We start from the raw sequence: 24752 nt of genomic DNA, 5'->3' as shown, positions 1-24752 counted from the left end.
TCCATCTATTTGCCATGAAGTGATGGGACCAGATGCCATGATCTTTGTTTTCTGAATGTTGAGCTTTAAGGCAACTTTTTCACTCTCCTCTTTCACTTTCATCAAGAGGCTCTTTAGTTCTTCACTTTCTGCCATAAGGGTGGTGTCATCTGCATATCTGAGGTTATTGATATTTCTCCCTGCAATCTTGATTGCAGCTTGTGCTTCCTTCAGCCCAGCATTTCTCATGATGTACTCTGCATAGAAGTTAAATAAGCAGGGTGACAATATACAGCCTTGACAAACTCCTTTTCCTACTTGGAACCAGTCTGTTGTTCCATGTCCAGTTCTAGCTGTTGCTTCCTGACCTGTATTCAGGTTTCTCAAGAGGCAGGTCAGGTGGTCTGGTATTCCCATCTCTTTCAGAATTTTCCACAGTTTATTGTGATCCACACAGTCAAAGGCTTTGGCATAGTCAACAAAGCAGAAATAGATGTTTTTTTGGAACTCTCTTGCTTTTTTGATAATCCAGCGAATGTTGGCAATTTGATCTCTGGTTCCTCTGCCTTTTCTGAAACCAGCTTGAACATCTGGAAGTTCACGGTTCACATATTGCTAAAGCCTGGCTTGGAGAATTTTGAGCATCACTTTACTAGTGTGTGAGATGAGTGCAATTGTGCGGTAGTTTGAGCGTTCTTTGGCATTACCTTTCTTTGGGATTGGAATGAAAACTGACCTTTTCTGGTCCTGTGGCCACTGCTGAGTTTTCCAAATTTGCTGGCATATTGAGTGCAGCACTTTCACAGCATCATCTTACTGGATTTGAAATAGCTCAACTGGAATTCCATCGCCTCCACTAGCTTTGTTCGTAGTGATGCCTCCTAAGGCCCACCTGACTTCACGTTCCAGGATGTCTGGCTCTAGATGAGTCTATGGTCTAAACTTTCAACCGTGGTCTTAAAGTTGAAGCTTATTTGCTTGAAACTTTTGCCTCTTTGTTTATCTGCTTCTCAAAAAGGATTTACTCATTTCTGTTGAGTTGTTAGGAATCTAGTAAATGTCTCAGCTTTTTACTGTATTGGATGAGTATTCAATCTCACTTCCAGGGATGTGTTTGGAAACTATTTAATATATTTGAAAATCTTTGACTGAAATATATACTGTGGGTCTGAATCCTTCATTCAGTAACTTCTGCTGGCATTATTAGGAAGTGACACCTTGTTAAATTTGTGTAGTAAAGTTTCATTTATTTGGCATACAAATTAAACTCCTACATATTTAACAGCAATGCAGACAAAGAAAATAACTGAATAAATGATAATAAAAATCTATTTTTAGTTGTAAACTTGATTCATGATTTTTTTCTGTCAGTACGTATCAAGTACCTACTATATGCCCATTGTTAAACTCAGTACTCTGGGATGCAGAAATGTTAGGTGCAGACTCACCAACATTTATTCTTTTACCTGAGATAAGGTAGCATTTTTTCCAGAAGAGCTGCAATTTACAAATAGGTTTATTTTGAAAAATTATTTTTGATATCAGTTGTTTGGATCTTAACACAGTGAGTTATAGCAGAACCGTAAGTGATTCGAAGAGAACCTTAGGAAGAGGTTGGTGAATCAGGCTAGGTGAGTGGGAGAGATGCTCCCAGGTGGATTTTGCTACTAGGAGGGCAGTTGGAGGAGCATCAGGAATGAGAGGCTGTTGGGCCAGTTCTTGATCCAGTAAGCTGGAAACTTTTCAGATCCCTGTGCAGGAGTTTTACCTTTAATACAGACATGTGAAGTTATCATTATCTGAATTTCTTTTTGGCAACAACTTTTCTTTTTGGAAGAATGCTGACAGCTGCTTGGGTGAATGGGCACTCCTAGTGGTTAAGAATATGGGTGTTGGAGTCAGATTGATGTGAATTGAATTCCAGGCACCACTTCTGCTTACCCATGAGATTTTGGGCAAACTGAGTCATCTCTGAGTTTGTTTTTTTGCCTGTAAGTGGAGATAACAATTTCTTCCTCATCATAAATTATTTTGAATATTAAAGGTGATAATGCATATTCTGAGCCTGGCACATGAGGAAGGTTCAGTATGGACACCACTACTCAGTAGTCTCTAAACCATATGAAAAGAGGGATTGCTCTCTAATACGTACACTCGTCAGCAGTTGTGTCCCTTGAACAGTGCCTGGCATGTAGGAGGGGCTTACTTTGTTAACAAATGTAGGTGACTGCTTGCTATATTTAGAACTGTCATAGCAATAATTGAGATTAAAAATCTCAAAGAGATAGTACTTTTCTCTCTTATCCTACCTTATCCCTAGCCTCAGCTTTTGGAGTTTTATTTTTATACAACTTATATTGTCATAATAACTATTATGTTATTGATAAAGTATAAAAAGCTTTAAATTGTTAAGAATTCTTGTTCTCAGACAAAAAACTGTAGCAGCAATGTCTTCAGAGTCCAGTAGATGGCAATGCATTCTCATTTTAATGGGAAAAAAAATTGAAGCAGGAGTAGAATTGAGCAAACTCCAGGAGATAGTGAAGGACAGGGAAGCCTGGCGTGCTGCATTCCATGGGATTATAAGGAATCCCACACGACTGAGTGACTGAATAACAAGAATCCAAATAAAAAGGATCAGATCTTTTTGGAGTAAAACACTCTTCTGCTGCTGCTGCTGCTAAGTCGCTTCAGTCGTGTCCGACTCTGTGCGACCCCATAGACGGCAGCCCACCCAGCTCCGCCGTCCCTGGGATTCTCCAGGCAAGAACACTGAAGTGGGTTGCCATTTCCTTCTCCAATGTGTGAAACTGAAAAATGAAAGTGAAGTTGCTCAGTTGTGTCCAACTCATAGCGACCCCAATGGGCTGCAGCCTACCAGGCTCCTCCGTCCATGGGATTTTCTAGGCAAGAGTACTGGAGTGGCTTGCCATTGCCTTCTCCAAAACACTCTCAGGAGATTGAAATAACAGTTTGGTTATTAATTTCACAAAGGCAACCATGTGAGTTGATCATCTCAAGTACATAGTCCAACTGAGATTGAAGATTTAGGGACAACAGCAAGTTTCAGAGCCTGTACAAGTGGGAATTCCTTATTTTATATTGGTCAAGGCATGATACTTTTGCTAAGTAGAAAACCTGATTTCTAATCCCAGTTTTGTTCTGCTACTGGAGGGAATATTGAGTGAATGAGTGAAGTTGCTCAGTCGTGTCTGACTCTTTGCGACCCCATGGAATGTAGCCTAACCAGGTTCCTCCGTCCATGGGATTTTCCAGGTAAGAATACTGGAGTGGGTCGCCATTTCCTTCTCTAGGAGATCTTCCCGACCCAGGGATTGAACCCAGGTCTCCCATATTGTAGGCAGACGCTTTACCATCTGAGCCACCAGGGAAGATCCTGGAGGGAATATTAGGCTTATTTAACTCAGCGCGCTTATCTCATGGATAAAGAAACTGAGGCTTAGAGAGCCTCTTGAACTTGACATGGAGAGTAGTTTCATGCCTTAGGTGGTAACTTAGACATAGCTATAATAATATCAAATGTAATATAAAAAATCATCACATAGTTTCATTGCTACTGCTGCTACTGCCAAGTTGCTTCAGTTGTGTCCAACTCTGTGCCACCCCATGACGGCAGTCATCAGGCTCCACCACCCCTGGGATTTTCCAGGCAAGAACACTGGAGCGGGTTGCCATTTCCTTCTCCAATGCATGAAAGTGAAAGTGAAGTCGCCCAGTCGTGTCCGACTCTTAGCGACCCCATGGACTGCAGCCTACCAGGCTCCTCCGTCCATGGGATTTTCCAGGCAAGAGTACTGGAGTGGGGTGCCATTGCCTTCTCCGATAGTTTCATAGCTCTATAAATTATTTTAGTCTGTTCTGTAGGGAAGGCAGAGGACTACTATTAGAAGTTTTAGTAGTAGTGGCAGCTGCAGGCATCTAGCAGCTAACAGTAAGTATTTGGGGAATAAATGAATGATCAGGAAATCAGGATGAGTTTAGTGGCAGAACCAGGATCAGAACATAGATCTCTGTCTTTCTAGATATGCTCTTCATTATACCATGTCACCTGTGTAAAAGCGATGAATAGATGATTTTCTTCTTTTAAGTGCTTTTTGAGGTTTCTTCCATCCTTTTATTTGTGTGATTAAATGCTGTTAAAGATACTGTCTTTAACTTATAACAACTCAGGTGGGCAAAGTATTAGTATTTTTGTTTCCAAACTGAAGATGCTGAAACTTTGAAAAGAGATTTTTGTCTAGTTAACTTTATAGAACTGAGAAATTAAAAAGATGGCTGTTTCCTCTTGCTGGTCAAATTCATGGATGCTAACTTGTTTCCAAAGCACGTCCCACATGGTACTTAAGCGGAACATTCAGAAGTGGGGATTAAGTGTGTCAAGTACTGCCTGTATTTTAACCACAGAGAAAGGGATATGGTATAATTTCTACCCAGATCTCTCAGTACGTCATCAAGTGAAGGTTGCTGCTAAGTCTCTTCAGTCGTGTCCAACTCTGTGCGACCCCATAGACGGCAGCCCACGAGGCTCCCCCGTCCCTGGGATTCTCCAGGCAAGAACACTGGAGTGGGTTGCCATTTCCTTCTCCCAAGTGAAGGTTGGAGGATCACAAAAAATAGCTCATTCTTATACATATTTTATTCAGTTTTCCTTGAAGAGCTCTGTCCCCACCCTACCACCTCAAGCAGATTATGAAATACAAGAAACAGACCAGACAGATCCTAAGGGGCTGTTTCTAATTAATAACTACTAACTTTGTTACTAAAACCTCTAGGTATGTGAGTTCGGTTTAAGTCCAGGGTAAAATTTTGTTTCTGAATTATTTGAGCTGGTGTGGTATCCTAAAAACAGTATTACTCAGGTGAATATGGAACTTTTGAAAATTATTGTTAGTTTTTGTTTACTGAGTGCCTACTGTATGTCAGACACTATACTATCTACTTTTCATGTTTCATTTAATCTGTATAACAGTTTCATGAGGTAGTTATCATCATTCTATAGATACAGTATCCTAGAAGAAAACGTTCAACTACTAATCCAGGATTACTTCAGTTCAGTCACTCAGTTGTGTTCGACTCTTTGCGACCCCATGGACCACAGCACGCCAGGCCTCTGTCCATCACCAACTCCTGGAGTTTACCCAAACTCATGTCCATTGAGTTGGTGATGCCATCCAACCATCTCATCCTCTGTCGTCCCCTTCTCCTCCTGCCTTCAATCTTTCCCAGCATCACGGTCTTTTCCAATGAGTCAGTTCTTCACATCAGGTGGCCAAAGTTTGGAGTTTCAGCTTTGGCAGCAGTCCTTCCAATGAATATTCAGGACTGATCTCCTTTAGAAAGGACTGGTTGGATCTCCTTGCCGTCCAAGGGACTCTCAAGAGTCTTCACAGTTCAAAAGCATCAATTCTTTGGTGCTCTTTCTTCACAGTCCAACTCTCACATCCATACATGACTACTGGAAAAACCATATCCTTGACTTAGTAAGTAGCAGAACAGTGATTGAAACCAGGTCTGATTTATTCAAAAGCCTCTTGACAACTATGCTACGTGGTATCTCTAGATTTCTTCCTACTTCACAGAGCCTGTCAAAGTACCATGTCACTTTCTTTACATTTACCTAGAGATGTCTACTATGTGCATTGTTAGGATCAAATGAGGGTACATACATAAGTGCTCTGAATGGTATAAAGTATATTATTGTACAGACTTTGGGTATTTATCGTTGTAGAGTGGGCATGCAATGCCCAAGATGCCATCAACCCACCAAAGTCCACAAAATTTCTACGCGATAGTCTATTTGGCTTTCCTCTAAGTCTCTCTCCTTACCCCCACCCCCTCTTCTCTTGGATCAGATTAGCTTCTGACAGATGTTTGGAAAATCATCTCATCCTGTAATTCATATTTATAAATCCTGCTGCTGCAGTGTGGTCCCCATTCTCTCTCTTCATTGAAGCCAGAGATTAATCTGGGAAAATGCCACGTTTCCTGTTATGAATTTGGAGGATCTTGTCTCCTTAGCACAATTTTTGAGCTTTTCAGAATTTTAATACTGGAACATTCAAAGCCAAGCACAGCTCTTCATATAGATGTTTTAGGTTCTTAGAAAGTAAACAGAAACAGAGCTCCAGACTCATCCTCACTAGGGGATTCAGAGAGTTGAAACTTTGTTTAAATTTTGTAAACTCATCTTTATTATTCTTTCTTAGATTTGTAGTGAGGGCATTCTTGACTTTTTTTTTTAACTTTCCCCTCTGGGAGTCAGTTTCCATTTATTTAAATTGTTTCTCTAGAAAGCTGGGAACCCTTTCTTTGACTTTTGCACCCAATTAGCATGATATCACTGTTGCCTTCTCTTCCCTCTCACTTCTCACAATTATAGTAACTGTGTGTATGTCCTTCCTCCTGTTAGAGTGTAATCTTCTTTAGGGCTGAGGTTGTCTCTTACTCATTCTTTTAGTCCCAGGATTTAGTGTAGACTTTGCTTGGAAGATATTTTTCTTGAGTGAATGAGGTCCACTAGGATCACATGTGGAGAAGGAAATCCCAGGGATGGTGGAGCCTGGTTGGCTGCCGTCTATGGGGTTGCACAGAGTCGGACACGACTGATGCGACTTAGCAGCAGCAGCAGCAGCAGGATCACATGGATCCTGTCTCTGTTCTGTAGTACACTTTTCTCTTAAAGGATGGCTACTTCAGCAGGGTCACTGTCAACTCTCTTGTTACGGAGTTGTATTGGTGACATTTAATCCATTTCATACTTGGAGTGTGTGAATATGATTGTGATCATTTTTTGAGGGTAGTTTGAAAAACTGAAGTGTGAACCTTCAGTTCACACTTGTGAAGAAGAACCTCTTCATCCCTATTGACTTGAATTAAAAAAAAAAAAGAATTTAGTTTCAGGATCTGTATACCTTTGCTTAATAACATTATTCTTATTTTAAGTGCTTCTGTTTTGAAGGAGAAGAAAACATATGCTGTCTCAAACCTCACACCGGATCTGGGGGAATCTGCATATTCAGCTCAGGTTCAGTGTCAGGGAAGCAGTCTCACTTTCCCTCCTTAGCAGCTCAGCATCTGGGCTTCATTAGAGCTCAGTGGCAGTGAGTGTCTGAGGCTTGAAGGTGCTTGACAGAGGTACATGCACATTTTTCTCAGTTTAAACCTTAGTGACACTTAAAAGTGTGTTAATATTCAAACTGACATACACACATAGGAACACAGGCTTTCTTTTGATTTTTCAGGTAGCCATTTTAGGAGGAGTTGTACAAATTGTTGTTGTTCAGTCACTCAGTCATGTCCAACTTGTTGCAACCCCATGGACTGCAGCACACCAAGCTCCCCTGTCCTTGTACAAATAAATACTAACTTTTGAAAAAGTATGCTCACTATATCTGAAAATGTGCTCAAGTAGTAGAATGAGCCACAGGTTTTTGTTTTTTTTTTTCCATTGTCCATTATGATTCCTTATTCTCCCTAAGTAAATAGAAGAGGGACTATTTGCAGAGCTCACTTAACAGTTTTAAGAGTAATGTATATAATCTACTAGGGCTTCCCTGGTGGTGCAATGGTAAAGAATCCGCCTACCAATGCGGAAGGCATGGCTTTGATCCCTGGGTCAGGAAACTCCCCTAGAGTGGGAAATGACAACCCACTCCAGTATTCTTGCGTGGAGAATCCCATGGACAGAGGAGCCTGGTGGACTGCAGTCCATGGGGTCACAAAGAGTCGGACACAATTGAGTGACTGAACGCACACACACGTATACCCATGTATAGTCTACTATCAGTCCCACGGGGCAGGCTTTTGCTGGGGCCTTTAAGGTATTGTCCTCAGGCTTCCACTCAGACCTTTTGTCTTCTCATCGACACATTGTGTCTGGGTGATTCAGATCTCTCCCAAGTCTACTTCTCCGGTCAGTACTTCCATATATCTAGACTTGAGTCAGATTGCTGAGTGTTTCAGAGACTCATTGTTGTTCAGTTGCTAAGTCACGTGTGACTCTTTGTGACCCCATGGACTGTAGCACACCAGGCCACCAGGCTTCCCTGTCCTTCACTGTCTCCCGGAGTTTGCTCAAATTCACATCTGTTGAGTCAGTGATGCCATCCAGCCATGTCAGAGACACTCACTCCACAGCTCCTAGACTGAGCTCAGTCTCCCCACCCTTATTGTATTCCTTGGTTCAGTGCGTGGTACTGTTGTCCATGCGTTTTCTCAAGTCAGAGCAGGGAGTCATCCTAAACGCTCCCCTCTTTTTCTGAGTTACTTTTTTGAATCACTACTTGAGATACCTGCTAAACATCTGTTTCTTTCCTGGTTCTTGACATTGGAGCCAGATTTATATTTCTAAAATGTTCATCATGTCCCTCTTATTCAAGTCATTTCAGAGTAATTAATGGACTTGTAAGGTCTTGCTGCTGCTAAGTCGCTTCAGTCGTGTCTGACTCTGTGCAACCCCACAGACGGCAGCCCACCAGGCTCCCCCGTCCCTGGGATTCTCCAGGCAAGAACACTGGAGTGGGTTGCCATTTCCTTCTCCAATGCATGAAAGTGAAAAGTGAAAGTGAAGTCGCTCAGTCGTGTCCCGTGTCCAACTCTTCACGACCCCATGGACTGCAGCCTACCAGGCTCCTCTTACAGTGATCTAATTCTTGATTTTGAAGCACCTCACCCATAACAGTTTCTTAAAAAGCTAAAATTTATCCATTTCAGTTTTAGAGCTTAGACCTCATTTCCAGAGAATGGTTTTCTGTGACATATCCCTACGTACTCTATGTACTCTCTATCTACGCTCTATGTACTCTCATAGAACCTTGCTTTTCATTTTTCTTGTTGCTGTCCTTAGCTAGTTATATTCTGATTGCCCATTTGCTCAACTCTCTTTCTTACTAGACTGTGCACTGTATAAGAGCAGGGACAGAGTCTATAAATGAATTATCCCTAGTGCTTAGCATGGTGGTGGGCATGTAGTAATAATTCAGTAAATATTTGTTGAATGAGTGAATGAATGTTGTAGTAGCAGATCATTTAAAACTCTGCTGGGATATACTGTTTCATTGTCATCAGTTGTAGAGCATGTTGTTCAAAATTCTCATTCATCTGTTTAAATAGTTTCTGACCACTTCTTCATAGACATCTTCTGTTTGCAAATTATTATATTTTAAATGGATCTCTTTAATTTTCTCTCCAGGTTTGCTTTTCCAACCAGTTGTGTTTTGCCTTTTTTTTTTTGCATTTTTATTAACTATTTTATCCATTTATCGAGGTCTCAAATTTTGCAGTTAGCCTTGATTGATTTCTTTCATCCACTCAATTCATTCAGCTCCTGGACTCTTGAGTCCTTCTTTGAAATCACTCATTTTTGGCTGCTTTTCCATATCCATTGCCATGATCCAAGCTCGGCCTGGCACCTTCATAAGGCAGGATTACTGCAGTAGTTTCCTGGCGAGCCTGTGGCTCTGGTCTCTTTGTATCCACTTTGTCTCATTCACCACTGCCTGATTAATCTTATTCCTAAAGCATACTTGCATTTTTTTTTTTTTTTATTCCTTTGCTTTAAAGGTTGTATGGAGTTACTTCTGGTCTGCTGGATGTGGCCAAATCTCTGACCTAATTTCCTTTTCTCCATCAACCTAAATTCAGTCAGTGGTATAGTACTTTTGGGTATATCTCTGCTTTTATCTTTACTTCTTTTCTCTGTCTGTCTCCTTTATTCTTCAGAATTTGAGTTCTCATTCCCTCTAGTACACGTGGATTTCTAAAATAGCCTCCTAGTGGGTGTTTGGGCTTTCTGCTTCCTCTCGTTTGTCGTGTGTGTCATTACCAGAGTAACCTTCCTTAAGTGCAGCTTTGATCATTGGCCTGCACTGTTGGAAACTTTGCAGGAGTCCTTTATGAAGGTTGTCTCACTTTTTAGTATGACCTTCAAGGCTTTCTGCATCTGGCCCTCTCAACCTTGTCACGTAGCTGTATCTCCTACTATTTTCCCCTCTGGTGTTCCAAGTAATTTTGACATCATTGGAGCTGAACAAATTGGACCACTGTTTAATTTTCTCTGAATACAGCTTATGTTTTCCCACTGCCATGCTTCAGCTAAAGGTGTTCAGTCTGTGTGGGTCTTTCCTTCACTGCCCTTCAGCTTTCTGTACTTGTTAATCTATCCCAAGTATTGCTACTCCTGCAGCCTTTGATGTTTCTGCTTCTACTAGGTGGAATCTTTACCATATTGGAACTCCTATAGCTTTTCTTTTTAACGTTTCTTACAAGCAATTTTACTTCACTTGGAACCTTAGCTGGGTTATATACTTTATTAGGTTGTATACTTTTATAAGGATGATAGAAATTGCCTGACATCTTGTATGTATTAGATATTCAGTAAACACTGAAATGAATAGGTATATGTGTATATTGTTGTTTGCTTCATAAACAGTTATCCTGTCCACAGGATTATTTTAGTAGAACTTTTAGAGTTTTAATAAAGGATTGTCTTTGACTGTTTTAGTAGCTGACAACTCTCAAAACGTACAGTAACACATTTTAAAAGTTGACTTATTCAGTGATCTAGTACATGAATAAGCAAATTACAGTCCCCACATGTTTTTATGTGACCTGCGAGCTAAGAATGGTTTTTACATTTGTAAAGAATCTGAAGGCGAAAACAAAGGAAAGTATGCAATGGAGATGATGTGCCTTGCAAAGCCTGAAATATTTACAATCTGGCCGTCGACTGAGAAAATTTGTAGATCACTGATCTAGTAACACACCTGATCATCTGCCTGGAATTACTTTTGGTCTTTGGGTATGTGAAATTATCTGTTTCCTTGAGCAGTTTAATAGGCACTCACCCAGACTGGTGCCTATCCTGTTTGCTTCTTTGAAAAAGAATTGTTAGGCCTGGCTTCAGGAGAATTTTGAGTGACATGTAAATCTCCTCGGGGCTCTTTGGCACTTGGCAGTATCTCACACAGATAACCAGATACAAATGAGCCATTTATTTCCATCATGATCCTTCATCAGAGGTCTGTCGGGATTGCACATCTGGTGACGTTAGATGTCATTCAGAGCAAGGCTCTTAGCATATTTCAAGAATGTTAATTGCTGTGTTGTGGCTGAAGCAGAAGGGTTTAATAATGTCCTTGAGTTGCCTTAAATGTACATGGACCCAGAATTTGAGAACTGGAAAAGGTCTTAGAGATCAAGTAAAGCATGGTCATTAAGAACACAAGCTGTGGAGCCAGACTGCATGGCTCTTCCACTTAATCCTCCCTGTGTCTCAGTTTCCTTACCTTTAAAGTGGGGATAAGAATAGTACCTGTTTCACAGGGTCTCATGAGTATTATGTATGTTTACCTTTAATGTTAATATCACAACGTTCATTTAATGTGAAAAACAACACTCCCTGGAATACTATGAATGCTCACACATGTTACTTTTGTGTTTGGCTATTATTGTTCATTGTTTATATTAGTAGTAGTCTCATCTCATTTTATTGTTAAAGAAACTAAGACCTAGAGGATTTAAATGGTTTTTTTCACTTCTATAACAGGCAGAGTGGATTAAGACCCAGAGTTCTTGCTATAATGTGTTGCTTTTAGTTGTATGTGAGTGTGGATACGTTTTTAGTAGAAAAGATGTTTGGCAGCTTTTTGCATAAAATAAGAACAGCTAAGTGGAGTGTCACCAATCATTTCTCCTGAGAATCTGAAGTTTATTTCTCGTGTCTTTTTGTAGCTCATTTGTAGGATTATCTTCTGTCTCTGTCTTTTCTCTTCAGCTGCCCTCATGATATGTAGATTATTTCATAGCCAGCTCCCTCTCTTTTTAATTGGGTTGAAATTTATATAACATGAATTTATGCTTTTCTGTTTTTTTTTGGCCTCATTGCACAGCTTGTGGAATCTTAGTTTCCCCACCAGGGATCAAACCCAGGCCCCAGCAGTGAAAGCACCGAGTTATAACCACTGGACCACCAGGGAATTCCTTAAACATTTTAAAGTGTGTGATTCAGTGGCATTGGGAACGTTCACAATGTTGTGGAAACACTATCTCCAACAAGTTGCATAACATTTTTATCACAGCAAAAGAAAATGCCATTAAACGTTCACTCTCCATTTGGTGTTCCCCAACCCCCAGCAACTACCAACTTGCTTTTCTCTCTATGGTTTCACTTATTCTGAGTATTGAATATAAATGGAATCATACAGTACGTAACCTTTTATGTCTGGCTGCTTAGTGTTTTTGAGGTGCATCCAAATATAGCATGTGTCAGTACTTCTCTTTTTGGCTGAGTGATATCCCGTTGTATGAATATACCATATTTAGTTTATCTGTTCATCCACTGATGGATGTTTGAATTGTTTCTACCTTTTGGCTGTTGTGAGTAGTGCTGCTGTGAACATTTATGTACAAGAATTTGTTTTCAGTTCTTTTGGTTTTATACCTTGGAGTGGAATCGCTAGATGATATAGTAATTCTGTACTTCACTTTTTGAGGAATTGCCAAACTTTTTTCCATAGCTGCTGACCACTTTGTGTTCCCAACAGTAGTATACTAGGGTTGGCAACCATTAGGTGCGTTAATGGTTTTGTTGTTTTAGTCTTAACACTTATGTCTTTGATCCTAGTTGCAAGTTTTGTACATGGTGTTAGGAATGGGTCCAACTTTATTATTTTGCATTTGGCCATTTAGTTGTTTCAGCATCACTGTTGAAATACTGTTCTTTCTCAGTCCTGACACCTTTGTTTAAAACCAGTTGACTGTAGATAGATGAATGTATGTCTGTACCCTTGGCTCTGCCTCACTGATGTGTGTGTCTGTCATTGCGCCAGTACAGCGCTGTTTTGATTAGTGTTGCTTTGTAGCAAACATGGAATTGGGAAATATGAATCCTTCAACTTGGTATGTTGTGTTGGCTTGATTTTCATTTATCAAACCACCTTTACATACCTTGGGTAAATACCACTTGTTCCTGGTGTATAAATCTTTTTCTAAAAAATTATTTTAATTGTGAAATATACGTAATAGAAAATTCACTGTCTTAACCATTTTAAGTGTACAGTTTGGTGGCATTAAGGACATTCACCTTGTTTTACAGCTGTCACTACTGTCCCTCTCCAGAACTCTTTCTGTCTCGTGAGACTGGAACTCTCTGTCTACCCTTTAAGCAATAACTCCCCATCTCCCTCCTCCTCGAGTCTCTGGCACTCACCCTTCTACTTCCTGTTTCTATGAATCTGACTGCTCTCGGTGCCTCATACGGTGGAACCACACAATATTTATCCTTTTGTCACTAGCTTGTTTTACATAACATAATGTCTTTAAGGGTCATGCGTGTTACAGCATGTGTCAGAATTTCTTTCCTTTTTAAGGATAACTAGTATTCCGTTATATGAATAAACCACATTTTATCTGTTAATCTGTTGATGAACACTTCGGTTACTTCCACCCCTCGACTACTGTGAATAATGCTCCTATGAACGTGGGTGTACAAATTTCTCTTTCTTTGAGTTTTTGCTTTCAGTTCTTTTGGGTATATTCCCAGAAGTAGAATTGCTAGACCAGATTAGCTTTGCTAATACATTTGACTCTTGAATAACATGTGTTTGAATTGGGCAGGGCTACTTATGTGTGGGTTTTTTTCTTTTTTTTTCCAATAAGTCTGAACCACAGTACTACATAATGTACAGTTGGTCAAATCCATGGATGCAGAGCAATGCATATGGAACTGTGGATACAGAGAACCGACTGTAAAGTTATATGTGGATTTTTAACCATGTAGGGGTCATTGCCCCCACCCTCTCTTTGTTCAAGGGTATTTTGTTAAGGATTCTTTTCTCTATAATGTGTGTATATATGTTATATATATATTATAATATAAGGGATATTGGTCTATAATTTTCTTGTGATGTTATTATCTGGCTTGGGATCAGGGTAATACTGGTCTCATAGAATGAGTTAAGAAGTATTTCCTCCTCTTTCATTTTTTGGAAGACTTTGAGAAGGATTGGTGTTATTTTTTTCTTTAAATGATTGGTAGTTTTTGCCAAATTATGCAGTTCTGGGCTTTTCTTTGCTGGGAGTTTTATGATTACTGATTTAACTTCTTTAGTTTTGTTATAACTTTGTTAAATTAACGTTTGTTGAGTGGAGCACAGAAAACCACAAGAGAAATTGAAATAGAGACGTTTGTTACTCATAGATTCTGGAGGAATTATAGAGAAGGCTTTGAAGTGGCCACATGGGGAGGTCAAGGCAGAGTGCAGACAGAGAAATGGAGGATCTGGGACACATGTCTTCATTAGAGTCTGCGTGTAGAGTGCTTTGGGGTTCCTGGGCTTGGGCTGGGTTGTTCAGTTCAAACCAAAAGAGCAGGGTTTTGGTAAGCTCCATGGGGATTTTTATCTAAGGGGCATGTAGAGCATACAGGTCCTGGGAAGCAGGGGAGACTGTTGATCACAAGTATTAACAGAATCTACGTTTGCGTGTAACTGCAGCCTGCAATCTAGGGCATGCACTTCCCTGAAGAGGGGTCTAGTGTTGGTGTAAGGTCCCTAACGGCTGCTTGGCCACACAAAATGGATGCCAAGGCGGTGGTACCATGGAGTAGCCTAGCTAAACTCTTTGACAACTTGTAGATCGGTCCAGATTTTCTGTTTTTTCCTGAATCGCTTTTGGGAGTTTCTGTCCTTCTAGGAATTTTCATTTTATCTAGGTTCCGTGATTTGTTGGCATACAGTTGTTCATCAGTTCAGTTCAGTAGCTCAGTCATGTCCAACTGTTTGCAACCCTATGGACTGTAGCACGCCAGGCTTCCCTGTCATCACCAACTCCAGGGGCTTGCTCAAACTCATGTCCATCGAGTCGGTGATGTGTTGGTGATGCCATCCAACCATCTCATCCTCTGTCGTACCCTTCTCTGCCTGTCTTCAATCTTTCCCAGCATCAGGGTCTTTTCCAATGAGTCAGTTCTTCACATCAGGTGGCCAAAGTATTGGAGTTTCAGCTTCAGCATCAGTCCTTCCAGTGAATATTCAGGACTGATTTCCTTTAGGATGGACTGGTTGGATCTCCTTGCAGTCCAAGAGACTCAGAAGTCTTCACCAATATCGCAGTTCAAAAGCATCGATTCTTTAGCTCTCAGGTTTCTTTACAGTCCAACACTCACATCCATATATGGCTACTGGAAAAACCATAGCTTTGACTAGATGGACCATTGTTGGCAAAGTAATGTTTGTCTACACTGATCATAGCTTTTCTTCGAAGGAGCAAGCGCCTTTTAATTTCATGGCTGCAGTCACCATCTGCAATGATTTCGGAGCCCAAGAAAATAAAGTTTCTCACTGTTTCCATTGTTTTCCCATCTATTTGCCATAAAGTGATGGGACTGGATGCCATGATCTTAGTTTTTTGAATGTTGAGTTTTAAGCCAACCTTTACACTCTCTTCTTTCACTTTCATCAAGAGGTTCTTATAGTATTCTTCTATAATTAATATTTCCTGTCTTTGTAAGATTAATGGTAATGTTCTCACTTTCATTCCTGATTTTAGTGATTGGAGCGTTCTCTCCTCTTTTCTTGGTTGGTCTGGCTTAATGTTTGTCAGTTTTATTGGCTCTCTCAGGGAACTAAGTTAGTCTTATTGATTTTTCTCTATTGTTTTTTATTCTGTATTTCACGGAAAGGGTTAGTTGCTCAGTCATGTCCGACTCTGTGACCCCATGGACTGTAGCCCTCCAGGCTCCTCTGTCCGTGGAATTATCCAGGCAAGAATACTGGAGTGGGCTGCCATTCTCTTCTCCAGGGGATCTTCCCGACCCGGGGGTTGAACCTGGATCTCCCGTGTTGCAGACAGGCTCTTTACCATCTGAGCCACCAGGATCTCTGCCCTAATCTTTATTGTTTGCTTCCTTCTTACTTTGGGTTTAGGTTTCTTTTTATTGTTCCTTAAGGTGGAAGATTACATTACTGATTCGAACTCTCTCCTTTTTCTTCTTTTTAATGTAAATATTTGCAGCTGCATTTTTCACTCTGAGCACTTTTTCACTGTATCCTATGTTTTGATATGTTGTATTTTTATGTAATGTAGCATTTAATAATTTGCCTATGATTTGTTCTTTGACCCACTGGCCATTTAAGAGTATGTTTACTTCGTAGTTTGTGAATTTTCCAAATTTCCTTTTGTTACTGATTTTTAGTTTCATTCCATTATGATCAGAAGAGATATTTTGTGTGATTTCAGTGTTTAGAAATCTATTGAGATTTTTTTGATGACAACATATGGTCTATCCTAGAGAATATTCTGTGTGCATTTGAGAATATTTGTATGGTGGTTGTTGAGTGGAACATGCTGTATACATCTGTTAGGTCTGGTTGATTTATGGTATTGTTGATGTTTTTTGTTTCCTTCTTTTCTCTTTTTTATGGTTGTGCTATCCATTGGTAAAAGTGGGATGTTGACTTCTGCTGTTTCTCATTTTAGTTTTTATGGTTTTGACTTCGTATGTTTTGTTATATGTTGTTAAGTCCATATATGTTTACAATCATTTATATCTTCTTGAGCCTTTTAAAACAGCATAATGTCTGTTTTGGTCACCTGTTTTGTTTTAATGTCTATTTGTCTGATATTAGTTTATACATGCCAGCTCTCTTTTGGTTACTACTTACATAGAATATCTTTCCATCCTTCCATTTTCAACCTATTTGTGTTTTTGATTCTCAAGTGCATCTCTTGTAGATAGCATATTGTGGATCATTAAAAAGAAAATCCATTTTGCCAATCTCTGCCTTTTAATTGTAGTGTAATTTAATTCATTAACACTTACTGTAATTACAGGCGCAAGGACTTCTGCCATTCTTTGATTTGTTTTATTTCTTTTTGTTCCTCATTTCTTCCATTATTACCTTCTTTTGTATTAGTTATTTTCTCATGTAACATTTGAGTCCTTTCTCATTTCTTTCACTATTCATCTTTTAGTTATTTTCTTAGTGGCTGCCCCAAGGATTATAGTTAACATTTTAATTTGTAAGTTTAGCTAAAGTTAATATTAGTTTTAGTATTATATAAAACTTTTCTTCTCTATGGGCTCTTTTCCCCCATTTTTATCATCATGTTACATCTTTATTATTGTGTGCCCATAAAGGTAGATTTATAATGATTGCTTCATTTATTTGCTAATTGATTGATATTAAATACTAAACCACTCTTGCATTCTTAAAATAAATTCAGTCAAAATGAAGTGTTATTGTTTTATCCTTACAATGTATTTCTGATTCAACTTTCTAATGTTTTGCTAGGGATTTTTGTGTCTGTAATCATGAGGATATTGACTTATAATTATCTGTGTGTGTGTGTGTGTGAGAGAGAGAGAGAGAGAGAAGGTTTAGTGTCAGTAATGTAGTTGGAAATTGTTCCTTTCTACTCTGTTTTAGGAGTTTGTACTAAATTGATGACATTTCTTAAACATTTGATATAATTCAGTGAAGCAACCTGGACCAAGACTATTTTTGTGGAAAGACTTTTCAATTACTTATTCACTTAAAAATAGTTATAGAGTTATTACTCAGCTATTATTCATCAATTTTGGCATGTTGTAGTTTTTCAAGGAATTTGTCTAATTAATCTAAGTTCTCAAATTTGTTAGCATGAAGTTCTTCATAATATTCTCCTAATAACCTTTTAATATCTGCAGCAATGTAATTTTTGGAAAATGCTTCTATTAGAATTATAGCAAGCATTTATACAGTGCTTATACATACCTTTGATTTTACAAATATTAGCTCTTTTAATTCCCGTGACAATTTGTGAGGTAGATAGTATTATCATCTCCATGTTATAGATGAGAAACCAACGTTAAACTGAAAGAAGTTAGGTGCCTTGCTCAAGGTTACAGAACTGGTGTGTTAAGGGCTTAAATTGTAATCCAGGTCATCTGGGTCCAGAGTCCTCTTTTCTTAACTACTATTTACTTTGCTTTTCTGAAATGCCAGATAGCTGTTCTGTTCTTCTTAAGGAATTGTGCTGTGTTCGCTGTAGAAACCATCCTTGCTCCCAACACCTTAACACTACTGAGTGGAAATATTTGTTTCAGGTATTCCTAATTAAAACTTGGAATGCCTTTTCTCCCATAAAAACATTACATATGTTGGCTAGGCATACTTGAAATATTATTGTTAATACTCTTCTTCAGGCACATAATATGTTAAAAAGACTTCTGGGGTTTCGCTGGGAAGTTCACCAAAATTTATAATGTGAAACATTGTTTCTGTGGGAAAATATTAGAGGAAATTTATTTTAAATTCACTTGCCTAAAATGTTAAACTTCAATTATGTGAAAGTGTTTCTTAATTTTTTTCTAATTTCTTAATGATTTGAATCTACTGAGTTATTATTAAATCATAATTTTAAAAAGACAAACATCATGATTAATTTGGACACATATTTTGTTTTACTTTGATTAATTTGTTGATCAATATCTTTTAGGGTTATTCAAATGCTCAGAAGAATATTCTTCTTCAGGTGGATCAGAACTGTGTTCGCAATTCTTATGATGTCTTCTCTTTGCTGCGGTAAGAAACTTCTTAGAGTCCTCTTGCATTTTCTAAAGAATCTTCCTCATTCTGAGTTTGTGACATTTCAGTGTGAGGAAATGTATGGGAGCTTTAGAAGCTGTTACTCAAACAGCATTTTTTAGTGAGAGGTTCATAAATTTTGTAGCTACAGTTATTTAAGTTTATCTCTTTTACAAAGCCTTTCAAATGCCATTTTTTCCCTGTGGACAGTGGAAGAGAATGATTGGAAGCTAGTGATCTTAAAGTAGGGACATGAGCTGTGTCCGGTCTTCTGCACTATAAAGAGCAGAAACCAGAGGTATAAATTTAGACTTATCAAAATTTTACCAATGATGCCATTACTTACAAAAGCTGTCCAATAGCCCTAGACATAGCTTAGAGTTTTGACCTGCTAGGCTTAACTGCTTCAGCTCTGTATTTTCCTAATGTCTGGGCTTAATTTTGTATGATTTTTAAATTTGGTTTTAATTTTCAGTGTGGTAGATCATCAAGGACATTTTCCCAGGAGGCAGGCTACCAAAATAAATGCAGTTTAAAATAAAGTTAACAGTGACACTCAACCTATGTTCACCCTACTCAGACAGATGGTTCATTGAAACTCGATTTTGGCAGTCTTTTCCTAATGTTTATATAACACATCATAAATTTCAGACCATTAGACATCCTCTATATATCTGCTGGAGGAAGAGTCCAGAAAGATGATTGGACCCTTGTCCAGTTGGATGGTTGTTTATTTTGTAAACGTTATTAAATGAGCCTTTCCTTTGCAAATCTTGAATCTTGTTATACAGAATGATAGTTTGGTCATATGGACTATGTAAATTGCTCTTAAGAGACAATGATTTCAACTAAAGTAACCACACACATTTGTCCTTTGATTTTTACCTGAGGGATACTTTGACTTCTTAGGATATGTACCAGAATGGACAGAATTTAGTAATTGAATGGTAGCGATAGAAAACAAGTTGTGTCAAAATATATAACTCTTATTTTTGAGCCTATTCAGTTTGGATTACATTGAGTTTTAAGTATTGAAAAGAGGGATGCACAGAAATAGTTTGAATTGTGAGCAAGCCACTAATATTTCTTGGCCTGTTTTCCTCAATAAAATGAGAGTTATAGATACTATTATATTTAAATATATTTTTGAAGTATGAGATTTTATTATGTTATTAGAGAAATCAGTAAAGTTAAAAGCAAAAGAAATACCGAGTCAGTGAGAAGAAGAGAATTTGGGAAAGGTAGTATCATAGAATCTAAGAAAATAGAGATTTAAGGGGTATTGAAGGCCCTGGTGGCTTAGAGGGTAAAGCATCTGCCTGCAGTGCAGGAGACCAGGGTTCGATCCCTGGGTCGGGAAGATCCCCTGGAAAAGGAAATGGCAACCCACTGCAGTACTCTAGCCTGGAAAATCCCATGGATGGAGGAGCTTGGTAGGCTACAGTCTGTGGGGTTGCAAAGAGTCAGACACAACTGAGCAACTTCACTTTCCTTTCCTGAAGGCTCTGTACAATAATGATCCAGGAGAATAAGAGCTGAAGAAAGACTATGGAATCTTGGGAATCAACTTGGTATAGTGGAGAATGTGTTGACTGACTTGCCTGTGACTTTAATTATCCTTGATTTATCCTAATTCATTTAACCTCTTTGATATTCTAAAACATAGAAGCAGTGGTGTTACAATTTGTTTAATTTACAAGCGTTTCACATCTATTACCTTTTTCTCCTAGAAGTTTTCTGTGCTCCCACATCAGGGATCAGCTTTTGTCTTCCATGTAGAAGCTGAGGCCAAGGGGCAGTCAATTACTTATCAGTACTTAGCGAGGGGACACACACCAAGTAAGAGCCAGACTAGAGACTGGTATGAAGGTTTTCTGGCAAACAAAATTTGCAAACCCTTTTCACACTCTGACTTGTCCTAGACTGGTGGTTATCGGGTGCATGTAGCATAATGGTACAATGCTTCCCTGGTGGCTCAGGCGGTAAAGTGTCTGTCTACAATGCGGGAGACCTGGGTTCGATCCCTGGGTCGGGAAGATCCCCTGGAGAAGGAAATGGCAATCCACTCCAGTACTATTGCCTGGAAAATCCCATGGACAGAGAAGCCTGGTAGGCTATAGTCCATGGGGTCACAGAGTCATAGAGCCCTCCATAAATGCAAAATCATAAAATTAGTTTGGTAGTTGCTCAGTTAATTAACACTGATCTTGCAATGAAATGTCTCTGGGGAGTTTCACTTCTGGAGTGCCTTCTAGATTCCTTAGGTGTGTCAGCAGTTTGAATAACCTTGTTAATAATTGCTTGCTCATCACCTTTATGTAAATCATTTTTAGCTGGTAACACAGATATACTTTTTTCTGAACCAAATCTAATGTCTGTTTATCAAGTAAATTGGCTGAACCTGGAAAGTTACTCTGGAGCTAGAAACTTTGAATTGTACTTGTCAATGTTAATGAGTAAGATGGAACTTTCTTTGCTAATTCACAGTTCAGAGTAATTGTCATGTATCTGCTCGATTAAAAGTTCTCTTCCCACTGTTCTTATCATGAGCTGTATATAAAGTGATTGCTGAGAAAGTTAATGTGGTGCTAATCAATTTTGTTCATTGTTTCCCCTCCTCAACTCAGGCAACATTGTTCCTGGATGGAGTAATTTTTAAAAATATATCTTTTCCTTTCCTGATGATTTCTTTTTTTTTTTTTAATTGTTACTTCTTGATCTGTGATTTTATGTGAAAATACAGAGTCTGAATTTTTTAATATGACTTACTCCACAAAATTCTCAATGCTGTTTGGAGTCAGGGTTAGAACCCATGTCTCCTGTTAGTAACTCTCACTGTGTTTTTGTGTTGGTAGCTACTATGAATTGATAATGTCCCACCTTTTATTTGTAAATGTCATACAAAAAAATAGGAAATCTTGACTAAAGGCTGCTTTTGGAGCATCTATGACCCTAGCTAGCATTATAGCCCCTTCTGATGGATGTGTTGTACCATATTTTGTAGGAAAACAATGACCTAAGGTTGTACTCTTCTGCCAACAGTTAGGAATTTAGACTAATTCCAGTGTTGCAAAGAAAGAGCAGCTCTTTCCAAATTTACATTCAGTATGTGTGATGGTAACTGATTTCTGCTTCCTAACCCTTGGAAATCCCTGGATTAAGCATTAGTTTTCATGTAAGCAGACATTTAATTAGGAGACCCTTCACTCATCACATTTCATACTTCAGGATGTTCACCACAAGGTGTCAATGTTGCTCTTTAACTGGCATTTGAAATTTCCTTTATTTTACAGTTTTGAAATGAGAAAAGTAAACTTACGAATTATAGATTAGATTAGATTAGATCAGTCGCTCAGTCGTGTCCAACTCTTTGCGACCCCATGAACCGCAGCACGCCAGGCCTCCCTGTCCATCACCAACTCCCGGAGTTCACCCAGACTCATGTCCATCGAGTGAATGATGCCATCCAGCCATCTCATCCTCTGTCGTCCCCTTCTCCTCCTGCCCCCAATCCCTCCCAGCATCAGAGTCTTTTCCAATGAGTCAACTGTTCGCATGAGGTGGCCAAAGTACTGGAGTTTCAGCTTTAGCATCGTTCCCTCCAAAGAAATCCCAGGGCTGATCTCCTTCAGAATGGACTGGTTGGATCTCCTTGCAGTCCAAGGGACTCTCAAGAGTCTTCTCCAACACCACAGTTTAGAAGCATCAATTCTTCGGGGCTCAGCCTTCTTCACAGACCAACTCTCACATCCATACATGACCACAGGAAAAGCCATAGCCTTGACTAGACGAACCTTTGTTGGCAAAGTAATGTCTCTGCTTTTGAATATGCTATCTAGGTTGGTCATAACTTTCCTTCCAAGGAGTAAGCGTCTTTTAATTTCATGGCTGCAGTCACCATCTGCAGTGATTTTGGAGCCCAGAAATTATAAGCAAGCCTTTAATTTAGAAGTTAACTTTTCTTCTCTTTATTATTATTCCTTCTAGGTTAACGAGTCTATAAACAGCTTTCTCTTTTGGGATCTGTTGATTTTTGAAATGTTTTATTTCTTGTTTACTGTGTTGGTGATGGGGAGTTGTTGAAAGGCTGCCTGGAGATGAGTGGCATGCTCAGGAGTGTGGATTTGAATTCTAACCATGATGATTATGGAAGAGACCTGAGGGGCAAGACTGGAAGCAAGCAGATGGCTGTAATCCTACCTGTCCTCTGGAATTGAAAGGTCATTGTTAGTGTTTAAAAATGTTTTTGTTTCATTTTGTTTTCCCTTTCATACTTTCTCAGAAAGGTAACTATTGTATTGCACTAAGCGAGACTAATTGTTTTCTCTGAGTATAGTTTTCATTGTTTTTTCCTTCTCTTTTGACGTGTCCTCCTTTCACCAGTTTAATAAATGGAGGTATGGTGGAGGAACCATGGGCTTTGGTCCTTCATCTAGGTTCTAGTCCTAAACCGCCAGGTTACTTTGGGCAAGTTTCTTAACTTTGGTATGCCTCAAACTGTTCTTGTAAAATGGGGGTAATTTTGGTCTCATAGACATATTATGAGAATTAAAGCAGATTAAATAGATTAAAAGATCATAGGACCGTTACTGGCACATAGTAGACATGCAATAAATAATAGTCTTCATTTCCCCCTTGACTTCTTCCACCTTGAAGTTAGCTTTCTTCTCTATGCCAGTGTTCCCTTTATATTATTACTGCTAGGTTTTCCAATTTTCTGCATAATTTCCCTTTCTGTTCTTGCCATTCTAATGCCTCCCACCTCTGTTTTTAGAATTACTTTTGTTAATCCTCTAACAATCATGATAAAAATTGTTTAACATGTGCATGTCTTGTCTCCCTGATGGCACTGAAAACTACTTGAAAGGAGGGGTCGTTTCATGGGGCTGTGTTTTCTCCTCTCCCTCTTACTGACATTATGTTGGAGTTATTGTGGATTTTGTTGTGATCCCGGAGCCCTTGGTCCTGTGGATCCTGCATTACTCTTTCTCCCTAAGGACTCTTTTACATTACCACAACTTCAACCACCACAGCCACATGTTAATAGCTCTCAAAACTATGTCTCTAGTTTCAAGTTTTCTTTTGGATTTCTGCTCTGTAGTTTCCAGGGACGAGTAGACTTGCATGTGCTGTAGCAACCTCAACAGTAACATGTCTGGCTTAATCTGCATACATTGGCTTGATCTTTCTCTCCCTTTTGTTTTCCCTGGTTTCTCTAGTAGTATCATCAGCATCTCCGCACACTACTGAGCATACCCTTGTTTGTTCTCACCTCTGTTTTCCTGGACTATTTCCTGACCTCTGATCTTCCTACTTTGAGTTTTTCTTTCATGCAATTAATGGATACTATTTTTTAAAATCATTTATTTATTTATGGCTCTGCTGGGTCTTTGTTGTGCAGGCTTTCTCTAGTTGCGGTGATCGGGAGCTACTCTTCGTTGTGGCGTGTGGGCTTCTCGTTGCGGTGGCCTGTCTTGTTGTGGAGCACAGGCTCTAGGCACGCAGGCCCAGTAACTATCACAAGGGCTTAGTTGCTCCACGGCATGCAGGATCTTCCTGGATCAGGGATCAAACCTATGTCCCCCGTGTTGGTAGGTGGATTCTTAACCACTGGACCACCAGGAAAGTCCTAATAGATTTATTTATTGAGCATTTCCTTTGTGTTAGGAACTATGTTAAATGATTTATATGAATTGACTCTTTTAATTCTTACAACAACCCCATGTGGTTAGAAATGTTTATTCCTGTTTACAGATGAGGAAGTTGAAGCACAAAGCAGTTGAGTAACTTATCCAAGGTTATACAGGTGGTTCATGTTAGTCTGTATTTAAACCTAGTTTAGCTCCTGAGTTTGTGTTCATAACCAGCATGTTTTACTACTTTATTTTTTCAAACTGTTTTAGTACAATTCATCTGCCACATTGCTGCCAGAATGATCAAAGATATATCAGTTTTGTCACTCATATGGTTTAGAAATCTTTGAGCTCTCACATAGAGGATAAAGTCCTTCCTTCTTAATTTGGTATTCAAAGGACATGGTTCTAAATAGTCCAGAGGAACTAATATTCTTCTTTCAAGTCCTCCTGCCACTAGGAGCTAGTAGCAAGCAGTAGCTAGCCTTTACTGAGCACGTGCTGTTGTAATTAATTCTTCATTGTCTGATTTGTTCTCTGCTTAGCACCCAGA

General features: G+C 39.1%; 1 protein-coding gene across 1 annotated transcript in view; it reads left to right on the top strand.

Moving 5' to 3' along the window:
* Positions 1-24752, top strand: part of UVRAG (UV radiation resistance associated) — a 334304-nt gene that overhangs the window by 71565 nt on the left and 237987 nt on the right. Inside the window, exon 7 of the mRNA XM_010847555.1 lies at positions 18478-18563. Coding sequence (XP_010845857.1) covers positions 18478-18563 — 86 coding nt within the window. The remainder of the gene's footprint in view (positions 1-18477; positions 18564-24752) is intronic.

This window comes from Bison bison, unplaced genomic scaffold (assembly GCF_000754665.1).
Source record: "Bison bison bison isolate TAMUID 2011002044 unplaced genomic scaffold, Bison_UMD1.0 scf7180017864251, whole genome shotgun sequence".
Classification (NCBI taxonomy): Eukaryota; Metazoa; Chordata; class Mammalia; order Artiodactyla; family Bovidae; genus Bison; species Bison bison.
Note: the sequence above shows the minus strand (reverse complement) of the source record. Positions and strands in the feature narration are given on the sequence as shown.